Genomic DNA, 22,073 nt, shown 5'->3' with positions numbered 1-22,073 from the left:
TCATTTTTGGTTCCTGGTAATTTTCAATCACCTTTTCCCAGATATAGTCACGACCCTTTTCGCTGTTCTAATTTCATATTGCATTGTTTGTTCCATCTCTATTGTCTAGGATTCCTGATATCCTCCATATAAGTGCATATCAGTATTCTTTTGGCCTGCCTTGTCCCAGTAGATAGGCTTCCAGTTGACCACTGTGTTATAATTGCAAGATTGATGAAGAGGCTTCTTCATGCCAAACCACCATTACAGAAGCTTCTTGTGACCTTAACATCAACCTAACATCCACCAGAGTGGAGAAACTGGATCCGCTGCGGGGGGGGGGGGGGGGGGGGGGGGAAGATGGCTGTTTAATAGTGAGACTTGGACAATGACTGCTGACACAGTGATATTCCTGTTGGGCACTCATTGTACTCAACTTTCCTCACAGTTTTGTTGGTTCTTTTAGCTACGTGCCTGGAACACTTACCAATCACTAGTCTTTTTAAAGGCTTGGTTTGGTTTCCTCTTCAGTTCCACTTACTGGCATTTACAACATACAGATTCCTGAGGCAGGTGTTGCTCGTCGAAACATGGTCCCGTGTCGAGTCTCACTGTTAAAGAACCATCTCTTATCATTCGTCTCCTTGGTTTTTTTGGAAATGTCGTGTTGATCACGTTACTTTTTGACAGGGCTGCTGAAGAGGGGGCGGGGGGGGGGGGGGGCAAAATTCCCCGGGCCTCCAAGGGGGACCCAGCGCCGGGGTTTCTCTCTCTCTCCTGCTCCTGACGGAACCCAGGTGATCGCGTCCCGACAGGAGCAAGAGAGAGAAAACTCCGGCGCCGGACCCCCCCCCCCCCTTGCATTGCCTGCCTAGCAGCTGCTGGGCCCTCAGGCCATGCATGCTCATGTGCGACCTGAGGATAGCAGCCACAGGGGCAGGCAATGCTGAGCAGAGGAAGGAGCTGCGCCTCTAGCAGCTGGCAGGGCCAGCCAAGGTATTTTGGGTGGGTGGCGGCGTTGGCGGAGGTGATCCGGGGGGAGGCGGTGGCCCTGCCCTGGGCCCGGCGGCAGCAGCAGCCCTGCCCTGGGCCCGGCTCACTTGGCGGCCCTGCTTCTTGGTTTCTACTTAACCTGTCTGTATAACGTTAACAAGATGAGCAGCCTTGAGCTCGGGAGTCACCTCCTTATGTGCCTGACTCAATCCTGCATGTCAGTGGAAAAAGCATTGTTTCTCACCTATAACAGCTGTTTTAGGTAGACAGTAGGATTGCTCGGGCACACAATCCCTCCCACCTCCCTGAGAGTTGCATTACTATGAAACTAATTGCTTTTGACGCCTAACCCTCACTTGCCCTGTCCTTTTATCCTCACCTCTTTATTCCCTTACCCTTAATTGTTCTGTCTGCCTATCTAGATTGTAAGCTCTTTGAGCAGGGACTGTCTTTTTTTGTGTATGGTGTACAGCACTGCGTATGCCTTGTAGCACTATAGAAATGATAAGTAGTAGTAGAGTTACCAAGGGGAATGGTGCGAACAAGAAGGGCCAATGAAATTGGATGGCGGAGCAGGTGGGGGAAGAGGGGTTGGTGGTTGGGAGGTGAGGATAGTGGAGGGCAGACTTATATGGTCTGTGCCAGAGCCGGTGATGGGAGGCGGGACTGGTGGTTGGGAGGCGGGAAATACTGCTGGGCAGACTTGTACGGTCCTGTGCCCTGAAAAAGGCAGGTACAAATCAAGGTAAGGTATACACATATGAGTTTTATCTTGTTGGGCAGACTTGGATGGAACCATGCAGGTCTTTTTCTGCTGTCATCTACTATGTTACTATGTTCAAACTCTGCTCTGGATCAGGCCTTTTCTACAGAAAAACATCTGTTGCAGGTGAGAAACAATGCTTTTTTCAAGCAAGTCTTACTGTAGCATTGCTTCCTGGGTTGGTGTTTATTTTCTTTACCAGCTTTACTTTCATGTCTTTCACTAATGGTAAGTGTGTGTTACACCTAAGGTGACAGCTTGGGATGTGTGCCAAACAGTTAGCTAACCATAAGGTAAGTCCTTTTGGGGAATAAATGAAGATTGCCTTAAGCAGTGAACATCCTTCACTCCTGTTCATCCTTCCTTTTTTTACCCCCCCCCCCCCCCCCCCCCCCGTCTGATTTCTTTTGTTACAGAAGAGTGATTTGGTACTTCTCAGTTCAGAGACCTTCACTGCCTTCAAGTTAAATGTGTGCAGCGGCTGACAGCTGACACCAACCTTTATCGCTTTTAGCTGCCCAGAGGTAGTAGCCTGCTGCTGAGTTTAGGACAGCATATTGTGCTAAGGTAGTATTTCCTCAGGACAGCTACAGCTTGTGTGTGATGATTATGATACTCACTGCTTAGACTTGGTTAGTCTCATTCCTATGTTGTAAAATTCCTTGAAGCTATAGTGGTAAACAGGGGCGTAGCCAGACAACAGATTTTGGGTGGGGCCTAGGCAAGAATTGGGTGGGCACCAAGTGTTCTCCCCCCCCCAAAAAAAAAATAATCTCTGCTGGTGGGAAAACGCTTCTTTCCACCTTGGCAGCAGGTATGCACTGAAAATGGAGTATGCGCAAGTGCCAGTGTTGTGGAGAGTAGTATTTTCGTTACCATCAGGGGGAAATCTTCAGCTGGCAGAGCTTGGGATTCCCACCAGCTACCACTAAACATGTGCTACTGTTGGGTGGGCCTGAGCCATAAATGGGTGGGCCCTGGCCCACCCAAGCCCACATTTGGCTACACCACTGGTGGTAAAGATTTATTCCCTAACTTTGTTCAAGAGATGCGCACTGATTACTGATTATTCAGTCTGGAGGTAGCTGTTTGTTGTAGGCCTAGTGACAAAACAGCAGCAGCTAATCTGAAATCTTCATAGAGTAGCAGCAGTCTGTGTAGCAATAGTCTCATCCCCCATGAGCTTAGCCTCTCAAATCAGGCTGCAAGAACTGCTCTTTGTCGCTGCTTCTTTAAGAGTACCGTCTGGCGCTGTTAGACGCTTCCTTTAGGCTATGTGCCTTTCCAATTAGGTAATTAAGAACTGTATGCGCACAAGTTATGGAAAATATTGTCACACGAAGCTGCAGTGGGAATCGAACCCAGATCGCCAGGATCAAAGCCTACCACACTAACCATTAGGCTACTCTTGACTACATAGATCACTCACACACACAAGGATTGACTCGGGCTGCACATACTGCAGCGGGACATGTTTATCCACTCCTACCCTAGCTGAGATAATATTTAACCATCTCTCTGACCTCATGTGCAACTTTCTTCAAATCAGTCACCTTACTTTCTAACTCTTCCTTCTTTCTTACCCATCTGTAGGTTACAACTTTGCCTCACCCTTCACTATCAATTATAATGTTCTATTACGTATTGTGTTGTCATTGCAAGTAGTATACAATGCCATACTTTGTATTGTTACCTGAATATTTTTACTGCTGTAATTGCCTATTGCTCATGTTTGATCTATTCTTACTGTACACTGCCTGAGTGAATTCCTTCAAAAAGGTGGTAAATAAATCCTAATAATAAATAAAACATAGTTAAGATTCTGAACGTTGGTAGTGTAGCCTAGTGGTTAGTACAGCAGACTTTGATCCTGGGGAACTGGATTCAATTCCCACTGCAGCTCCTTGTGACTCTGGGCAAGTCACTTAACCCTCCATTGCCCCAGGTACAAATAAAGTACCTGTATATACTTTGTAAACCACTTTGAATGTAGTTGCAAAAACCACACAGAGGCAGTATATCCAGTCCCATTTCCCTTTCCCTATTTGAGATTCTACATGGAATGTTGCTATTCCACTAGCAACATTCCATGTAGAAGCCTGTCCATGCAGATCAGCAACGCGGCCGCGCAGGCTTCTGTTTCTGTGAGTCTGACGTCCTGCACGTACGTGCAGGACGTCAGACTCACAGAAACAGAAGCCTGGGCACCCACATTGCTGATCTGCAAGGGCAGGTTTCTACATGGAATATTGCTAGTGGAGGAGTAGCTTAGTGGTTAGTGCAGTGGACTTTGATCCTGGGGAACTGGGTTCAATTCCCACTGCAGCTCCTTGTGACTCTGGGCAAGTTACTTAACCCTCCATTGCCCCAGGTACAAATAAAGTACCTGTATATACTTTGTAAACCACTTTGAATGTAGTTGCAAAAACCACATAGAGGCAGTATATTCAGTCCAGTTTCCCTTTCCCTAATTTGAGATTCTACATGGAATGTTGCTACTGTTTGCCTTACCCTTCACTACCAATTATAATGTTCTAGTACGTATTGTGTTGTCATTGCAAGTAGTATACAATGCCATACTTTGTATTGTTACCTGAATATTTTTACTGCTGTAATTGCCTATTGCTCATGTTTGATCTATTCTTACTGTACACCACCGCCTTGAGTGAATTCCTTCAAAAAGGCGGTAAATAAATCCTAATAAATAAATAAAACAGACTTCCTGAGCATACATGCAGTGTCAGAGCTGCAAAGTTACCCATTCCAGGAGGGAGACTGTTTGGCCAGTCCTGGATTTCTGCCAACCTCATCCTGGTGCATTATGGGACCTGCAGCACTGATTTCAATGAATAGAATCATGGACTACAAATACTACACTGCTTTGGGATGTAAGTTTAAAACCAGGACCAGCCAAAAAGGCTCCCTCTTGGAATGGGTAACTTGGCAGCTCTGCAGTGTACAGATTGCATTTGTGCATGTCTGATCCTAATAACACATCTTTCAGTCTTGTGCTCATGAGTGAGTAGATGTTGATGTAGACTTATTTCCACAGCAGAATACTGAAGAGCACAGTGGCTGGCTGCTAGGCCTGTTACATGGCCCTGTAACTGGGTACAGTGGCGTTCCTGGCCTGGATGGCACCCGCGCCGATGCGTCCCCCCCCCCCCCCCCCGGGTGCAGCGCCCCCCCCCCCCCCCCCCCCCCCCGCTAGATGACCCCCCCCCCCCTCCGGCGAAATGACCCCCCCCCCGGGTGCACGCCGCTGGGGGGGGGGGGTGCCGCGGCGCGCGCCTGCTCCTCTGAGTTCGCTAAACTTCGTTCGTTCGCTGCAGCTCCCTCTGCCTCGGAACAGGAAGTAACCTGTTCCGGGGCAGAGGGAGCTGCAGCGAACGAACGAAGTTTAGCGAACTCGGAGGAGCAGGTGCGCGCCGCGGCACCCCCCAGCGGCGTGCACCCAGGGCGGACTGCCCCCCCCCCCTTGGTACACCACTGACTGAGTAGCAAGCTTTGTACTGCTAATGCAACAGAGACCTTTGCTTGAAAGGCGTCATTATCATATCCTTGTTTGCTGTGCTTCTGTTTGTTTTCTTAGAGGGATGGTAAATGGTCTTGAAGTTCAGCGTGCCTATACACCGATTAACCCTGTGGATGCCGAAAACTATTTTGAAGTTCTAATAAAGGTAGTAAACAATTTCCATTTTTACACTTTCTACTAGGTAGCATTTCATCTGGAGAAACAGTTGGTGGTCATATTTCTTTTGTTCCAAATCAAAATTTAAACAGAAAGCTCCATTTTTATGAACTGTAGCTGCATTTGAGCCTGACAGAGGCATTTTGAGTTCAGTGGAGGAAGAAGACACTAAAGTGGGTCTGTTTCCTTTTTCTTTCTGGAGGTCCCCTGAGGTTGGGATTCTGGGGACCAGCAAAGCTGATGCTGTTAAAGAGCTGTTTCTCTGTTTAGTGTTTCAATGACAAAATAATTTGGAATGGAAGTAGAGAGCCTGCCACAGGAACAGGGTTTGCGGGAATCCCGCAGGGATGGAAGCAGTTCTGTGGGGTTCCCGCGGGGGCGGAAGCAGTTCTGCGGGGCTCCTGTGGAAGTGTAAGCTACACCTGCACCAGCCTCTCATCTACCGAGTACCAAGTTCTTTGAGTGCTGTCTCCTCTTCCTCCTCTTCCTCCTTGCTTTAACAGCACAAATGTGGAACATTTTCCATTAAGGAGGTGGTAGAGACACAAATGATGATGGAATTCAAACAGGCGTGGGATGAACACAGAGGATCCTAATTAGAAAATGGAAGTTATAAAAACCTAACCTTAAATGGCTGCATTGTGTGGATGTATGAAATAATGCTTAGATGGCGACTCTAGCTGTGATTAACTAGGGCCAATACCGGGCAGACTTGTATGGTCTGTGTCTAATATATGGAAGTCTGGTTTAGGATGAGCTGGAAAGGGCTTAGACAGCAACTTCAGTGGCTGGAACATAAGGACAGTTCTGGACAGATTTTTACTATCTGTGCCCCACAAATGAGAAGATGCATAGACTGGAGTGGGCTTCAACGACAACTCCAGCAGTTGGAATATAAGGATAGGGCCAGATAGACTTCTATGGTCTATGTTCCAGAAACACAAAAGAAAGACCATAATCAAGTATATAGTATCAACTCATTGATTTAATCATGAATTGATAATGAGTGTGACTATTGTGCAGGCTGGATGGACCATTCAGGTCTTTATTTGCTGTCACTTACTATGTTACAATTAATCCTCTTTGCTCCTGGGCTGATGCGCAGACCTCAGCTCTGATACAGGCATCGGATGTCACCTGACCTACTGACGCATGCATGTGGTGACCTCTCAGCACACAGTGCCAGTAAATCAGAGACAAATCTTACATGTGCACACCAGATTGTTCCAGGTTTCAGCTTCCATTCCTTCCTTGCCTACAGTGCTGTGGCTCAATCCAGAGAGAGACTGAGGGAGCTGACTGGAATTTTCTTTTATGTACCATGAAATTCTTACAGTGATGGCTGGGGATGGGTTAAATTCTTGCGGGAAGGGTGGATGGGTTAAATTCTTACGGGATGGGTGGGGACGGGTTGGGATGGGTTACCCATCCCCATCCATCCCTGCAAAAATGTAATTCCAGCAGGGACGGGCGGGGATGGGTAAGATTTCTGTCCCCGTGCAACTCTCTAAATGGAAGAAAATCTTTCAGTGAAGGATAAAATAGAATACAACAATAGTTAGTGATAGTATTTTATGAAGCCACATACTGGCACCTGCGTCTGTGCTGAGCAACTTTGTGAGAGAGCAATTTTTACAGGAAAATACAGATCGAAGTCAATGCAGCTGAAATATATTTTGTCCCACATCTATGTTGTCATTTGTTTATGGAATTGTTGATTAATTGGGACTCTTTTAACAGGCCTGGACATGGTGGTACAGTGACTCCTTTGCTCTGCCACCTAGGAGGTCTGAGTTCAGATTTGAGGCTGGTTTCTAATCCTTGTTCTAACTATGGCCAGGGCTACTGTGGAGGAAATGTTCACAGCCGTTAGGCGGGAAGCTCTAATCGTTGCACGATAGCGACACCTGTTGTCCATTCTGGAGGGAACTGTAGGGCTCTGGTCCCTGGCTGAGACAGGAAGGAGTGAGGATTAAAATGGAGAACATTTCCCAGGTAGTTGTGAATGAAGGGTCATGATTCTGCGGTCATATTAGGAAGCCAAAAGGAGCAGGAAGAAACTACTGGAAGAAACAAAATTGAGATGAAGAAATCCCCCCCCCCCCCTTTTCACTAAAACACATTCAGCATATTAGGAGGTGGTCTTCTCTGGCGCTGGACATACAAAAGCATTTAAAGGTTATCAATAGAAATCAAACAAAATAAAACATGGAAAAGAAATAAGATGATACCTTTTTTATTGGACATAACTTAATACATTTCTTGATTAGCTTTCGAAGGTTGCCCTTCTCCTCAGATGGAAATAAGCAAATGTGCTAGCTGACAGTGTATATAAGTGAAAACATTCAAGCATTACTATGACAGTAAAATAGATACCATTGGAGATTCTACATGGAATGTTGCTACTATTGGAGATTCTACATGGAATGTTGCTATTCCACTAGCAACATTCCATGTAGAAGGCTGCGCAGGCTTCTGTTTCTGTGAGTCTGACGTCACAGAAGCAGAAGCCTGCGCGGCCACATTGGTGATCTACAAGGGCCGACTTCTACGTGGAATGTTGCTAGTGGAATAGCAACATTCCATGTAGAATCTATAGAAATCAAACAAAATAAAAATGGAAAAGAAAATAAGATGATACCTTTTTTATTGGACATAACTTAATACATTTCTTGATTAGCTTTCGAAGGTTGCCCTTCTTCCTCAGATCGGAAATAAGCAAATGTGCTAGCTGACAGTGTATGTAAGTGAAAACATTCAAGCATTACTATGACAGTAAAATAGATACCATTGGAGATTCTACATGGAATGTTGCTACTATTGGAGATTCTACATGGAATGTTGCTATTCCACTAGCAACATTCCATGTAGAAGGCTGCGCAGGCTTCTGTTTCTGTGAGTCTGACGTCCTGCACGTACTGCAGAACGTCAGACTCACAGAAGCAGAAGCCTGCGCGGCCACATTGGTGATCTGCAAGGGCCGACTTCTACATGGAATGTTGCTAGTGGAATAGCAACATTCCATGTAGAATCTATAGAAATCAAACAAAATAAAACATGGAAAAGAAAATAAGATGATACCTTTTTTATTGGACATAACTTAATACATTTCTTGATTAGCTTTCGAAGGTTGCGCTTCTTCCTCAGATCGGAAAAAAGCATTTAGTAAGCCTCTTACTGTAGCTTCAAGAGCGCAGAAGGGCAAGACCAAGACCTGGTAGACCATTATCTTCTTCTTTTTTTTATTATTTATTTATTCATTTCTTTCAATAACTTTCAAGCAATAATACTTGCACAGAAAAGAGAATTAATACAAGAAATTAAATAAAGAACATATAAAAGTAAATATTAATTATTCTTAATTCTCATAAGTCCTCAACTGGGATCCCAAGGTGACATTATGGAGAGTTTGCGGATAGAGATCTTAAAAAATCCCTTTGAATAATATTACACAGCTGGACATGTGACGGTTTAATTTATATTTGTGCTTCTAAGTGTCTTTAGTTCCATCTTGTCTTGCTGTAACAAATGATAACAACTGAGAAGGTTCGTAGAAGACAAATCTCTGTGACCGGTAGCCGACCAAACATTTACACGGTACTTGAGGAAAAATGTACCACCTACTTGAAGTGTCTGTTGTCGAAGTTGAAGAAATTGCTGACGCCGTCTCTGTGTGTCTCTCGACACGTCGGGGAACATTCGGACTTTTAATCCTTTAAACAAGTTATCTTTCTTTTGGAAAAAAAGTCTCAAAATCCAAAGTTTATCATGTAGCTACCAAGGTAGCTGTTGTTAACTGTTCCAAGTCTGTCATCTCGAGTAAAGCAGAGACATCTATTGGTTGTTATCCTGAGGTGTTTTCTTATTATCTCCTTTAGGGGAGATAATATACTTGTTCAAAGGGGGGGATATTTTCTTCCCCAATCCCTAGATCTCTTTAAGTATTTTTTAGCATTCTCGAGGTGATTAAATTTTTGAACAGGAAAATTAATAAAGCGCAATTTTTGCTTCTTGAATAATTTTCAAAATTTTCAGATTTTCTTCTTAATACACAAATCTTTAATCATGGTATTTTGGATTTGGACTGTTTTGTAGGTCTTTTTCTTGCTTCTTCACTTGTTTATCCAATTTCCAATTTATTCTCAGTTTCTCTCAAATTCTTTTCAAGTCAGTTATTTCTTCCGAAATTACTTTAATTTGAGGACAATATTCTTTGCAAATCGCAACTAAAATCCATAAACTATCTAAAGTCACTTCACTCGGTTTTACTAAAGAAGGAAATAGTTTGGTCGGTACCTGAGTTGGTTGATGTCTGTCCTTCTCCTGATCCGTCAGCAAAACTTCCCCCGACTTTGTTCCTTCAGATGGTCCCGGAGGAATTAATATTCTCTCCGCTTCGCTTTCCACATCAATCTGGGCCTCCCGACCTCGAGCTTCGGTTCTCCGAGCTCGAGGACGCCGCAATGGGAGAGCTAGCGCCAAGTGGCTGCGGGGGCGGGGCTCGGGTGTCGGGGAGAGAGACTTCCAGCCCATAGCTCCTCTCCGAATCTCCCCTTGTATCGGGTGAAGCAAGCAGGCCGCCTTCCGACATCGATATTTCCGTGGCCCGCTGCAAAAAAGGTAAAATGGATTCTGGGCGACGCTGGGGGGTAGCGGCAGCGGCCCGACCTCTACGTTTAGGCATTATTTCCCTGCGGAGTAAGAGCGGGCTCACACACGTCCATTCCTAGCGGTGGCCATCTTGGAATCGACCGTTATCTTTCTTCATAGTGAATGAAAGAAATATTAGGATACTACTGGACTAAAAGCTCCAGAGATTGTAAGGGCATGCCTCTGATGAATGGCAAATTCAATGTTTTCCATGAGTAAGAAGTGCTACTACCTTACATTTTAATAAGATCATTCTCAGGAATTTGGCATCCGTGTATTTTCTGGGATGCAGACAGGACTGTTAACATTTGTACATGTAAGATTCATTTTGGAAATGGAGGGGGGGGGTAGATACTTAAAATGATTTAACCAAGCATGAGAGTCTGCTGCCTGGTTAAATCGCCACTGATATTCAGCAGCCTTTAACCAGTTATTGGCATTGAATATTGTAAAGGCTGTCCTCCACGGAAGGCTTCTTTCCACCTGCACTCTTGCACGAGCTCTGATCCTCCACAGGCTCACCTTGGTCCCTTACTGCAACCCACCATGGCCAGGTTGTAATCCTCGCTCCCCCAGGGAGGGCCAATACCACTGCCTCAGAATCGGGTAGTTCAAAAATGGAGACAAAAGAAAAGAAGAAAAAAAAAATAGAACAACTATTCTCCACAGCACGATAGTTTAATGCGTATCAGTTTTCAGGCACTACAGTTTTAAAACCTCCCCCTGTTCAAGCATCACCGTTCAAAACTTAGCCGTTCCCTAGCACAGCACTTTGGAATATTTCAACACAAAGCATTGCAGATTAACTGACAGCCACCCAAACATGGCATGGCAAAAAGCAACGCAGTTTAGAGCACAGCATTTCAAAACATAAGAAATGCCCCCCCAAGGAGAGTTCTAGGGTCCCACCCTTTCCCCGTCAGTTTCCACGCTTGACCACCACCCTCCTGGACCTAGTGAAAGCAAAAAAACTCTACAATAACCATCGCTTTCCTTTTCTCACCAAACCTTCAAACCATGCATTACTTCCCTTCCAAATTCCTTCCCCGTGATTTTGCCAGGGCTGCAATCTCCATCGGCTCCTCTGATTCCCTTTTCTCCGCCCCTTGCCACTCCATGGGCTTCCCCCCACCTGTTACCCAGCTGGTCTCCATTCCTGATTTATCTCGGTTTCCCTCCCCGTTTCGGGCTGATGTTGCGAGCTACCTTCAGTTGCCTTTCCTAGAGCTCCCTCCGGGAGCTTGGGAAGGGAAGTCCCTAACCCTGTGAGGGGCCCCCTTCAGGTTTCACTGAGAATCGCGGTCGGAGTTCTACTGTATGTCTCCCTCAAGAGCTGATGAGAGGGGTCGTTTTTGCCCCGACTCCTGTACCTCGGGGACAGAACTTCCCTATCCTCCCAGTCTGGCTGGTCCCTTTCAGTGAGGAAACGGGTTCTCCCTTGCCTGTAGGCGGGCTCCCCTTCTCGTCGTGCCTTATACCTTGCCCACCTGACCTCTTCTCCTTCCCTGTCCCCGTATTCCTCACAATATCAACTGTGAATACCGGTCACTCTCCGGTTAGTGTAGGGACAGAATCAGGGCAGAGCAAGGATTTACCCGGTTAACGGTGATTTTCAGTCTGCTAACTGGGTAAGTGACCAGATAAAATTAGGACTGCAAAGAGGCTGTCCTAAGTTTATCCATTTAGTTATCTGGTCACTAGTAATAATATTGGCCAGTAGCCGCACATGACCCAAATAGTCAATTCTAATGCCCCGATTAGGCCTGGCCTTGAATGTCCAGGTAGAATTCAGTCCGTAGCTGTTATCAGCTTTAAAACCGCTGACCACCGCATGGTGACTATCGGGAGGAATTGACTTACACATGATAGGCTAGATTCTTTATATCGCACCTAAAATATTGGCACCGAAAAAAAATACACCTAGGCGTATTCTGTAACTACACCTAAAATTAAGCATGGTTTATAGAATACACGTAACGCCGCCCTGCGACTAAATCTAGTCGCAGCCATTTGTGTTAAGTAAAACTTGGTGTAAACGTCCCTGCCTAAGTTAGTCTTGGAGCGGGTGTATTCTATAACACTGTGTGTAAATTTAAGGAACGCCCATGACCCGCCTAGGCTCCTCCCATGGCCACGCCCCTTTTGAGATCCACAAGGTAGAATTTATGTACACCACTTTATAGAATAAACCTAGTAAGTAGTATGCGTAAAGTCTAACTATTGCCAATCAGTGCCATTAATTGCTTGTTAGGGTCCAGCTATCGGCACTGATTAGCTCATTAATTAGTTTACACTCGCAATTTGGCAGCGTGGTCAGAATTGCGCATGTAACTTTAGTCGCCCTATATATACTTTTCTGAGATTCGCCCAGTACAATAATTTGACCTGCCTCAGTGAAATGCCCTGCCAGCAAATAGAAGTTTAGGAAAGGTGCCTAGTGCAAGAAATCATTGTGGCAGAGTGGGGCAGACTCCTCGGCAGGAAGCCAGTAACTAACATTTGAAGGAGTAGTGTTGGACTTTCCAGAAATATATATTTCTGTTCCATTTCATCTTTCTAGTGCTACGAAGATGGGCTGATGTCGCAGTATATAAAATCTTGGCGAGAAGGTGACATGCTCTTTTGGAGAGGACCGTTTGGAGGCTTCCCATATGGACCTAATCAAGTTAGTTATATGGAATAACAATGTGATATACTGGATGGCTTGTTATTGATTATATGGTAATTCACAGCCACAGCTCAAGAGAATAGACAAACAGCTCTGAAAGGAAGTGAGTTCATAGCAATTCTGGAAGCTGTAGTTCTTGAGTCCTAAACTGGTAGGAAATGAGGTCATAATGAAGAAGGGCAATCTGGGAGGTGTAGTGAGAAAGCAGCCAGGGTTCAGAACACAGACGAAGGTAATTGAGCACCTGGAACTCATTGGAAGGCTGCTTGCGAATGCAACAAAAGGTAGGCTGCTTGTAGAAGCAGCGTGATGGATCAGGAAGAACAAATAGAAGTGAATGCTTGAACTTAGTTGTTGGATCCTGAAGTGAGACAGAAGCTGGATGGAAAGAAAGATTCCTGTTACAGATTTATTATAGTATTAAGGAAATGTCAATGTTTTCAGGAACTGACATGAAGGCAGAGTGCTTGCTGTGAAAGGTCCTGAATAGAAGCCATAGGGGGTATTCACCTGTCTGTTTACTTGTCTTATCTAGATTGTAAGCTCTTGAGCAGGGACTGTCTTTTTGTGTATGGCGTACAGCGCTGCGTATGCCTTGTAGCGCTATAGAAGTGATAAGTAGTAGTAATGTAGAAGCCTGCCCTTGCAGATCAGCAACGCGGCTGCGCAGGCTTCTGTTTCTGTGAGTCTGACAGCGCATTGCTGATCTGCAAGGGCAGGCTTCTACATGGAATGTTGCTAGTGAGGAGTAGCCTAGTAGTTAGTGCAGTGGAACATGGAATGTTGTTACTATTTGAGATTCTGGAATGTTGCTATTACTGAGATTCTACATGGAATGTTGCTACTATTTGATATTCTACATGGAATGTTGCTATTCCACTAGCAACATTCCATATTTAGATTGTGAGCTCTTTGAGCAGGGACTGTCTTTTCATGTATGGTGTACAGCGCTGCGTATGCCTTGTAGCACTATAGAAATGATAAGTAGTAGTAGATTAAAATACCTGGGCAAGAAGTCTGTGCTGGGGAAAGATGAACGAACTGGATAAGGTAACCTCATTTTCATTAGAGATATATCTTGAAGCAAGGGCATAGCCAGACCTCACTTGTTGGGGGGGAGAGGCTGTGCCCAAAGTGGTGTGTGTGGGGGGCATTTTGCCCTGCCTCCCCGCAGCTCTCTGCCCCCACAACCCCACTGGCGGAGGTTCCCAAACCCCGCCTGCAGAAGACTTCCTGCAGCGATATTCACTGCTGCGCTGCCTGCCTGATTTCCTGCTCCGGCGTGCATGCTGGGTTTTAAATGAAATCGAGCATGTACGAAGCTCACATATGCTCAATTTCATTAAAAACCAGCATGTGCACAGGAGAGGGGAAGCAGGGCTGGCAGCACAGAAGTGAATATCACTGCAGGAAAGCTGCTGCTGGTGGGCCTTGGGGACCCCCGCCAGCCAAACCAGCAGACTTCGGGGGCCCCAAACTCAATTTGGGGTGGCCCAGGCTCCCACGGCCCCTTATGGCTGCGCCACTGTCTTGGTTTGTGGTAGAGGGTTCTGTGCTGGCTTGGAAAATTACTGACCAGGAGCCCATAGAGTTTCATTCTTATAGATTAATGTTCTGAAGCTAAGGTCTGTGCTAAGTGGAAGCATTCCCGCCAAAGAACTGCAGTCAGTAATTCAGAAGCTGATGGGGGAGGTTAGATGGCACAGTAAAGCCTCTCACCTATAGTCTGTACTGTGGAAAGTCAGAACAGCTGTGGAAAGTCAGAACAGCTAAAAAGCAGCAGTGAAAAGGTGGGTTTTCAGCATAGATTTGAAAACAGGTAGAGATGGAGCTAGACGTATAGGTCAATTGTCAATTCTAATTCTAATTGTCAATTCTAATGCCCCGATTAGGCCTGGCCTTGATTGTCCAGGTAGAATTCAGTCCATAGCTGTTATCAGCTTTAAAACCGCTGACCACCTTTTTGGCTGGATGTAATTGTAATTTGGATTAAGTTGTGCAAGGCAGGGGCATAGCTAGGTGGGGCCACGGGGGCATGGGCCCCCACAGATTTAGCCCTGGTCCCCTCTACTTTCGACCCCCCCCTCCTCTGCTGCCACTGCCAGGTACCTTTGCTGGCGGGGGTTCCCCAACCCCCGCCAGCCGAAGTCCTCTTCAGCGCCGGTCTCTGGCGCGTTCGCTGATCTGTTCTGTGAGTCCTGACTTCTGACATCCTGCGTGCACACATGCAGGATGTCAGGAGTCAGGACTCACAGAAACAGATCAGCGAACGCGACGGAGACAGGCGCTGAAGATGACTTCGGCTGGCGGGGGTTGGGGACCCTCGCCAGCAAAGGCACCTGGTGTGGCGATAGGGGAGGGGCGGCAGCAGAAGGGGGAGGGGCGGCGGCGGACTAAACTGTGCTCCCCCCACACACCTCTAGCTCTGGACCCCCCTCCTGCCGAGATCTGGCTATGCCCCTGGTGCAAGGTGTTTGTTAGATTTGAAAGTTGCTAATTGGAAGCCCACGGATAAGCATCCAGCTAAAGCTGTAAGTAAAGCATGCAAATAGTAGACCAGTGTCCTAACTCATCTAGAGAAAAGGGAAGATATTGCTGAGTTGGTGACCTAGAAGGACTGGCTTGCGATAAACTTAATAAATTCTTTATAGCAGTGTTTATCACACTTTTGTGGCAGCACACCTGGAGGCCTGCCAATTCATCTATGCTACTGTTCCCAGCCCTCCTGCGGCATAACAGCCATCATTCCCTGCCTTCCGTGAAACCCACGCAGGCCTAATGTTAGTGCAGACTTGTCTGGAGTTGCAGGCCGATGAAGAGGTATTGATTTGCCTCACCCAGGTCATGACCCCACATGCTGATTTGGAAAACCCTGCTTTACAGAGATGGACAGAATTGTTACAGTTTTGGATGGTATGTTCTGCTGAGTGGAGTCTAGTGATTTCCATCCGAGATCATAAAAATAAAAACCAATCCAATGCTGAGGGGGGAAAATAAAGTCCCTGGTTGTATTCTTAGTTGAATGTAGCGGTACGTCAGAGACATTTGCGTGCTACGGAGATTTTTCTCGACATAGATATTGGATGATAGCCATATCTGATACAACAATCATCACAGAATTGATGATCGAATATACACTATCGATTGGATCTTATAAGACTCCTGATGAAGGTGCGTTTTTGTGCCGAAACACAGCTGTGTCGAGTCAGAGTCAAGTGTGTCACAGTTTTTTCAATTGAATAAAGATTTGATTTTCTACATATGCTGTCTCCGGTTGTTTTGGAAGAGCCTACCTTTCCTACTCCCTGCTTTGTGCATCTCTTCGCGTAGGATTTTAGTGTACCTCCACCCTTGTGGTGGTTTTTCCCCATATTGTTGCTGTGTGACTTTAAGCAAATCCTTTCCTCTCTTTTCCCTCTGGACTTCACTGAAATCTTTGCCCATGCTTAATTGTTGTCTCATCACATTCTAGGGGAGTAGGGGAACTGAAATTCATTCCAACTGAACACTGAAAAAACACACTGCCTCACCATCTCATCTCAACATAACAAGTACAAACCCACCAAACCATAAACACTCCAGGACACACCCTCCATATCTCAGACAGCCTAAAAATACTCGGAGTCACAATCGCCCGTAACCTTACCCTTGAGAGCCAAGTAAACTCCGTAATAAAGAAAATGTTCTATTCAACGTGGAAACTTAAACGATTAAAACCTTTCTTCCCGAGAGAAATCTTTCGAAACCTAATACAATCAATGGTCCTAAGCATGCAGATTACTGCAACGCAATCTCTGCGGGATGTAAAGAACAACTCGCAAAAAAAACTCCAGACCGCCCAAAACACAGCAGCCAGGTTGAAATTTTGTAAAACACATTTCGGAAGTGCTAAACCCCTCCGAGAAAAGCTGCACTGGCTCCCAATCAAAGAACGTATCATCTTCAAAATCTGCACCTTTGTCCACAAAATTATCTACGGCATAGTCCCAGGATACATGATAGATCTCATAGATCTACCAACCAGAAACAGAATCGGATCATCACGATCATACCTAAACCTACATTACCCAACCTATATTACCCACACTGCAAAGGACTTAAATACAAAGCAACCTACGCATCCTGCTTCTCATATATAAGCACACAACTATGGAATGGACTCCCAAAAGCTGTGAAAACAATCCAAGACCATCCAGGAAATCACTAAAAACCAACCTCTTCAAAAAAGGCCTACCCCCACCGATCCACCATAAATCCCCACACCCAGCAACACAGCATAACCAGTGATCGTACTGGACAATATACAATCATCACTCCCTTCGACCCTCATGTTGCCTGATACACACTTACCTCTTGCAACCACAATACAACCTTGTATTTGTTATCAACCGACTTGGCGAACGCCATTACGGTACTGTGTAAGCCACATCGAGCCTGCAAATAGGTGGGAAAATGGGGTACAAATGTAACAAATAAAAATATTATGTTGAAATTCTCTTACATCATGCATTAAGTTCAGTCTCGCAATTGTTACTAATAATTTTGAGGTGTTGCATTCCCTGCTTTGTTTCTGCAAATGCCAAAGGAACATGAAGACCACATCACTGTATATAAATGCACTATAACATAAAGAGGTGTCTATTGTTGCAGTAGATATGTTTGCAAACTTTTTTTTTTCCTTTCTAGTACGGCCAGCTTCTCATGCTCGCCTCGGGGACTGGCTTAGCACCGATGCTTCCCATCCTGCACTGCATTACTGAAAATGAACACGATGAAACATTTGTAACTTTGGTCGGATGCTTCAGCACCGTTGAAACATTTACATGAAATCTCTTCTCCAAGATCTGGCTCGATTCTGGAATATCAACGTATTTTATGTACTAAGCAAGGTAAGGGTCTGATTTGGCTTTGTTCTTGTTCAGCCCCATTTCAGACAGGGACTGAGATGTGCAGGGCAGTGCATATCAAGTTTCACCAGTACTTTAGAACAGAATCTGCAGACATAGAGCCGTTTATACACCGGGTATGTGCAGCATAAACATCCTTTTTAGAAAAATTAATATTTTAAAAAATCGCTAAATGCAGTGTGATTGGCTGAGAGAGACCCTGTCTGTGATTGGCTGAGAGAGACCTGAAGTGGCATAATCAAAAGGGAGGGACATCCAAGTAAGTGGAGCTGTGGCCAAGTGGTTAGAGCACTGGTCTTGTAATCCAGAGGTGGCCGGTTCAAATCCCACTGGTACTACTGAAAAAGCCAAGCAAAAATACTTTTGATTTAGGACGTCCCTGACGAGCACTTCGATTTTTTTTTTTGGGTGGGAGCAGATTGGTGACCACTGGGGGAGTAAGGGGAGGTCATCCCCAATTCCCTCCGGTGGTCATTTGGTCAGTTGGGGCTTTTTGAAGCTTGGTCATGAAAAAAAAGGGACCAAGTAAGGCCGGCAAAATGCTCGTCAAGCCTGGCTTTTTTTTTCCATTATCGGGCGAAGCCGGCCATCTCGTGAGCATGCCCCGTCCCGTCCCGCCTTCACTACCCTACCGACACGCCCTCTCTTTCGAAAATAAGCCTAACACTTACCCAGTATTCTGTAACTACACATATAGTTTTCGGAATGCCTCTAACACGCCCATGCCTCTCCCATTGCACACCCCCTTTTGGGATATGCGCTATGAGTTAGGCACCCTACTTTATAGAATAACATGCAGCCAATAACATAGTAACATACATAGTAGAACGGCAAAAAAGACCTGCACGGTCCACCCAGTCTGCCCAACAAGAGAAACTCACTGTGCCATTTTTTGTGTATACCTTACCTTGATTTGTACCTGTCTTTTTCAGGGCACAGACCGTATAAGTCTGCCCAGCACTATCCCCGCTCCCAACCACCAGCCAATGTGCACAAATTTTAATGAGTGCCAATTAATGTCTATAATTGGTTGTTGGCACTCAATGATGGTTATGAGCTCGTTAATCAATTAATTTGCACTCACATCTTGGCAGTGCACCCAAATTTGGGCACCAAATGTAGAATCCGAGGGTTAATTCCCTTCTGAAATGGGGAATAAAGCTTGTCTCACATGACCTCTGATTTTCTTCTTGGTTACTTAAGTCAATTCTATTACTGGTCTCCCTATTCTTCTATTTCGCTTTCCTGTTTAGTTTTGTAGTTCCTTTCATTTCTTTGTTGATATTGTAAATCTGTGAACCGCCCAGATGGCATGGACTGTTGGTGTGGTATATTAATTAAATATAAACTTGAAACTTGAACTTCTGCTCTTAAATGTAGAGCAGATACATCAGCAACAAGTCAGCCTTCTCCATGAATCAGTGTAGCTCAGTCACATCTCTCACAGAGAGTGGAGTACCAAGGGGAGGGGCAGGGGGGCAGTCCGCCCCGGGTGCACGCTGCTGGGGGGTGCGCGTACCTTTGGCTCCCTGCTCTCTCTGCCCCAGAACAGGTTACTTCCTGTTCCGGGGCAGAGGGAGCAGGGAGCCAGCGGAGCCGACAGGCGCACAGCTGCTCCAGCAACCAAGAAGGCACCCGGGGGGGGGGTGTTTGATGCGCCATGGGGGGGTGTCGTGCTGCACCCTGGGGGATGGACACCATTGCACCTGGAGGGGGGGGATGCGCAGCGGCGATCCGCCCCGGGTGGCAGCCAACCTAGGATCGCCACTGCTCACCGACCATCCCCCAGAGAATTCAGTCTTCTCTGTCCATTTCAGTCCTTGACCCTCTGGACTGGAGCTGTCATGACAAGTGGCAGATAGTTGCTGGTTATGTGCATGAAACTAATGTGATAACAAAATACTACTTTTCCTTACACTAGAATGATACAAAAAAATCAGTATACAATTATGGAATTATAATCTGGAGGAAAAAAGAGCCTCACAGAGCTCCTAGACAATGTGTCCGTCTATTGGAGCTAAAACGGATCTTAAACTGATCCTCAGTTCATCATTGGCTCTAAAAAAACCTCCAAGAAAGCATATTAATCATTGCTCACTAACAGATTTAAGAAAATGACTATAGTGACAAATTTAACGGTTCCATCCAATTGTTACTTCACAAGATATTGGAACTTAGTGCAAAATAAGCACTTATCTTTAATGCTAGAAGACTTCAGACACACTTCTTAAGACGCTCCAAGCCAATGTGGCCAGCGTTTCGTAAAAAACTGCTTCAGGGCTTAGGTAGCGCTAGTTCTGTTGATGAAAAAGAAATTCAAGTTATTCATCACTATAATTATAAAACAATATTATACTGATTTTAACAAACTCGCCCACTCACATAAAAACCGCTGTAGCGATAGTCTCCTGCACTTACACTGCGGTTCCTTCAAAATGGCTCAGATTTTTTAAATCTGTTGTATTATTTTTTGTAAGTAAATTTTTCCATACCTTATTGGTTGCTTTGTCATGAAACTAATGTGGTCATGGCAGGTAAGGGGCACCCAGTGCAGACCCTTAAAGCCCAATCTCTGTTAGAGGACGCTCAGTAATAGGAACCTAACCCAGCTAAAGTTATTAAAAGTGTTTTTTTTTTAATTGCAGTTTTACAATATAATCCAAGGAAACGCTTATACAGAAATTAGAAATCCAAAAAGGAAAATACTGGAAGATAGACATTATATCAATTTTGAAAGAAAATAATACAACAATTAAAGCCCACAAAATAGTGGGGGAGAACATCAATAGAAAATCAATGGAAACAAAATAATAAAAACCATTATCACATCGGCAATTATGGAGGTTAAATGGTGAGAGTCCAACAATAACCTACTTCTATGCTTCCACTCAGACTGGTGAACTGGAAACAGTCCTCTTACTGCTAATGAGAGACGAAAGTTGAGAGGGCTCAAAGAATATATATTTAACAGATCTATACTTTACAATACATTTACATGGATATTTAAGGCAAAACAAGACCCCTAATTGAGGACCCCTTGTTTAAGCCGCTGAACTGCAGGAGGAGAGTAAAGTGTGTGTGGGGGGGGGGGGGGGGGATTCCGGGTTTTGTAAATTAATGCACCATTAGTTAAATCAACCCAGAACTATCTAAAGTTCAGAAAATTATTAAAATCCATCCTATTCCAAAAGGTCTACTCTCCAGAAAGAACATAATCAGATCAGTTTCTTTGGTTTCAGATCATCCAGAAACACTTAAACTTATTTTCTTTACTATTCTGCTGTTTAATGTAATGCCAAACTTTAAGTTACTGTCTGTACTGTTTTAATACTGATACAGCTGATGTAAGCCACATTGAGCCTACAACCAGTGGGAAAATGTGGGGTATAAATGCTTTAAATAAATAAATTAATTAATTGCTCCTGTAGTAACTGTTTCTAATTGAGCTGAGATGCCAAAGAAGCAGCAGGAATATTCTGACCCCCAAAAGATGGAGCCCCAGGAGCAAAGGGTGAAGATTAACGGACTGTATGGCTTCATGGCTGGTGTATCAGATTGAGTAAAATATTTTCAACCAAAATTACTCTGTTTCCTTTGTAACTTTTTGTTGATCAACTTTATCTAAGTTCTTGTTGAAATGTTAGTCTTTGAGGCCCAAATAGAAGTAGATTTGTATTTTAGGAATTGCTGTGTGCTGGGGCGGCTTTAGTGCAACTTACCTAGTCCTTAAAGTGAAGGCAAAGGACTTGGTTTAATGTCAACATTGTTTATATAAAGCTTTCTTCTTTTTGGCTTTCTAGGAAGCATCTGTGGAAAACATGCCATGGAGTTATCGGGACATCACCCACATTGGGCGTGTAAACAGAGATATCCTCCGCAATGTGATAGACTCGTGCAGAAGAAAACCGTTTGTACTGATCTGTGGCTCAGTAGCATTTAATACCGATATGCTCAGCTTTCTTGACAGCCTAGGGCTCCATGAAGACTCGTGCTTTGTGTTTTAGCCATAGCGCATATCCAGCAGATAGCCAAGACCTGTCGCTTCTTCCTCTATAACATTAGCAAAATCCGCCCTTTCCTTTCTGAGCACACCACCCGAACTCTCATCCACTCTCTCGTACCTCTCGCCTTGACTACTGCAACCTACTCCTCACTGGTCTCCCACTTAGCCACCCCACTTAGCCACCTATCCCCCTTCAGTCCGTTCAGAACTCTGCTGCACGTCTTATCTTCCGCCTGAACCGATACACTCATATCACCCCTCTCCTCAAGTCACTTCACTGACTTCCAATCAGTTACCACATTCAATTCAAGCTTCTGCTACTAACCTACAAATGTACTCGATCTGCAGCCCCTCCTTACCTCTCAACCCTCATCTCCCCTTACGTTCCTACCCGTAACCTCCGCTCTCAAGACAAATCC

General features: G+C 45.0%; 1 protein-coding gene across 1 annotated transcript in view; it reads left to right on the top strand.

Moving 5' to 3' along the window:
- Positions 1 to 22,073, top strand: part of LOC115471792 (NADH-cytochrome b5 reductase-like) — a 30,153-nt gene that overhangs the window by 6,941 nt on the left and 1,139 nt on the right. The window contains 5 exon segments of the mRNA XM_030205626.1: positions 5,328 to 5,415; positions 12,637 to 12,741; positions 17,431 to 17,557; positions 17,560 to 17,633; positions 21,452 to 21,657. Coding sequence (XP_030061486.1) covers positions 5,332 to 5,415; positions 12,637 to 12,741; positions 17,431 to 17,557; positions 17,560 to 17,633; positions 21,452 to 21,655 — 594 coding nt within the window. The 5' untranslated portion in view covers positions 5,328 to 5,331 and the 3' untranslated portion in view covers positions 21,656 to 21,657.

The sequence above is a fragment of the Microcaecilia unicolor genome, chromosome 6, assembly GCF_901765095.1.
Source record: "Microcaecilia unicolor chromosome 6, aMicUni1.1, whole genome shotgun sequence".
NCBI classification, from domain to species: domain Eukaryota; kingdom Metazoa; phylum Chordata; class Amphibia; order Gymnophiona; family Siphonopidae; genus Microcaecilia; species Microcaecilia unicolor.
The sequence above is the reverse complement of the archived record's forward strand: the minus strand, read 5'-3'. Positions and strand labels throughout refer to the sequence as shown.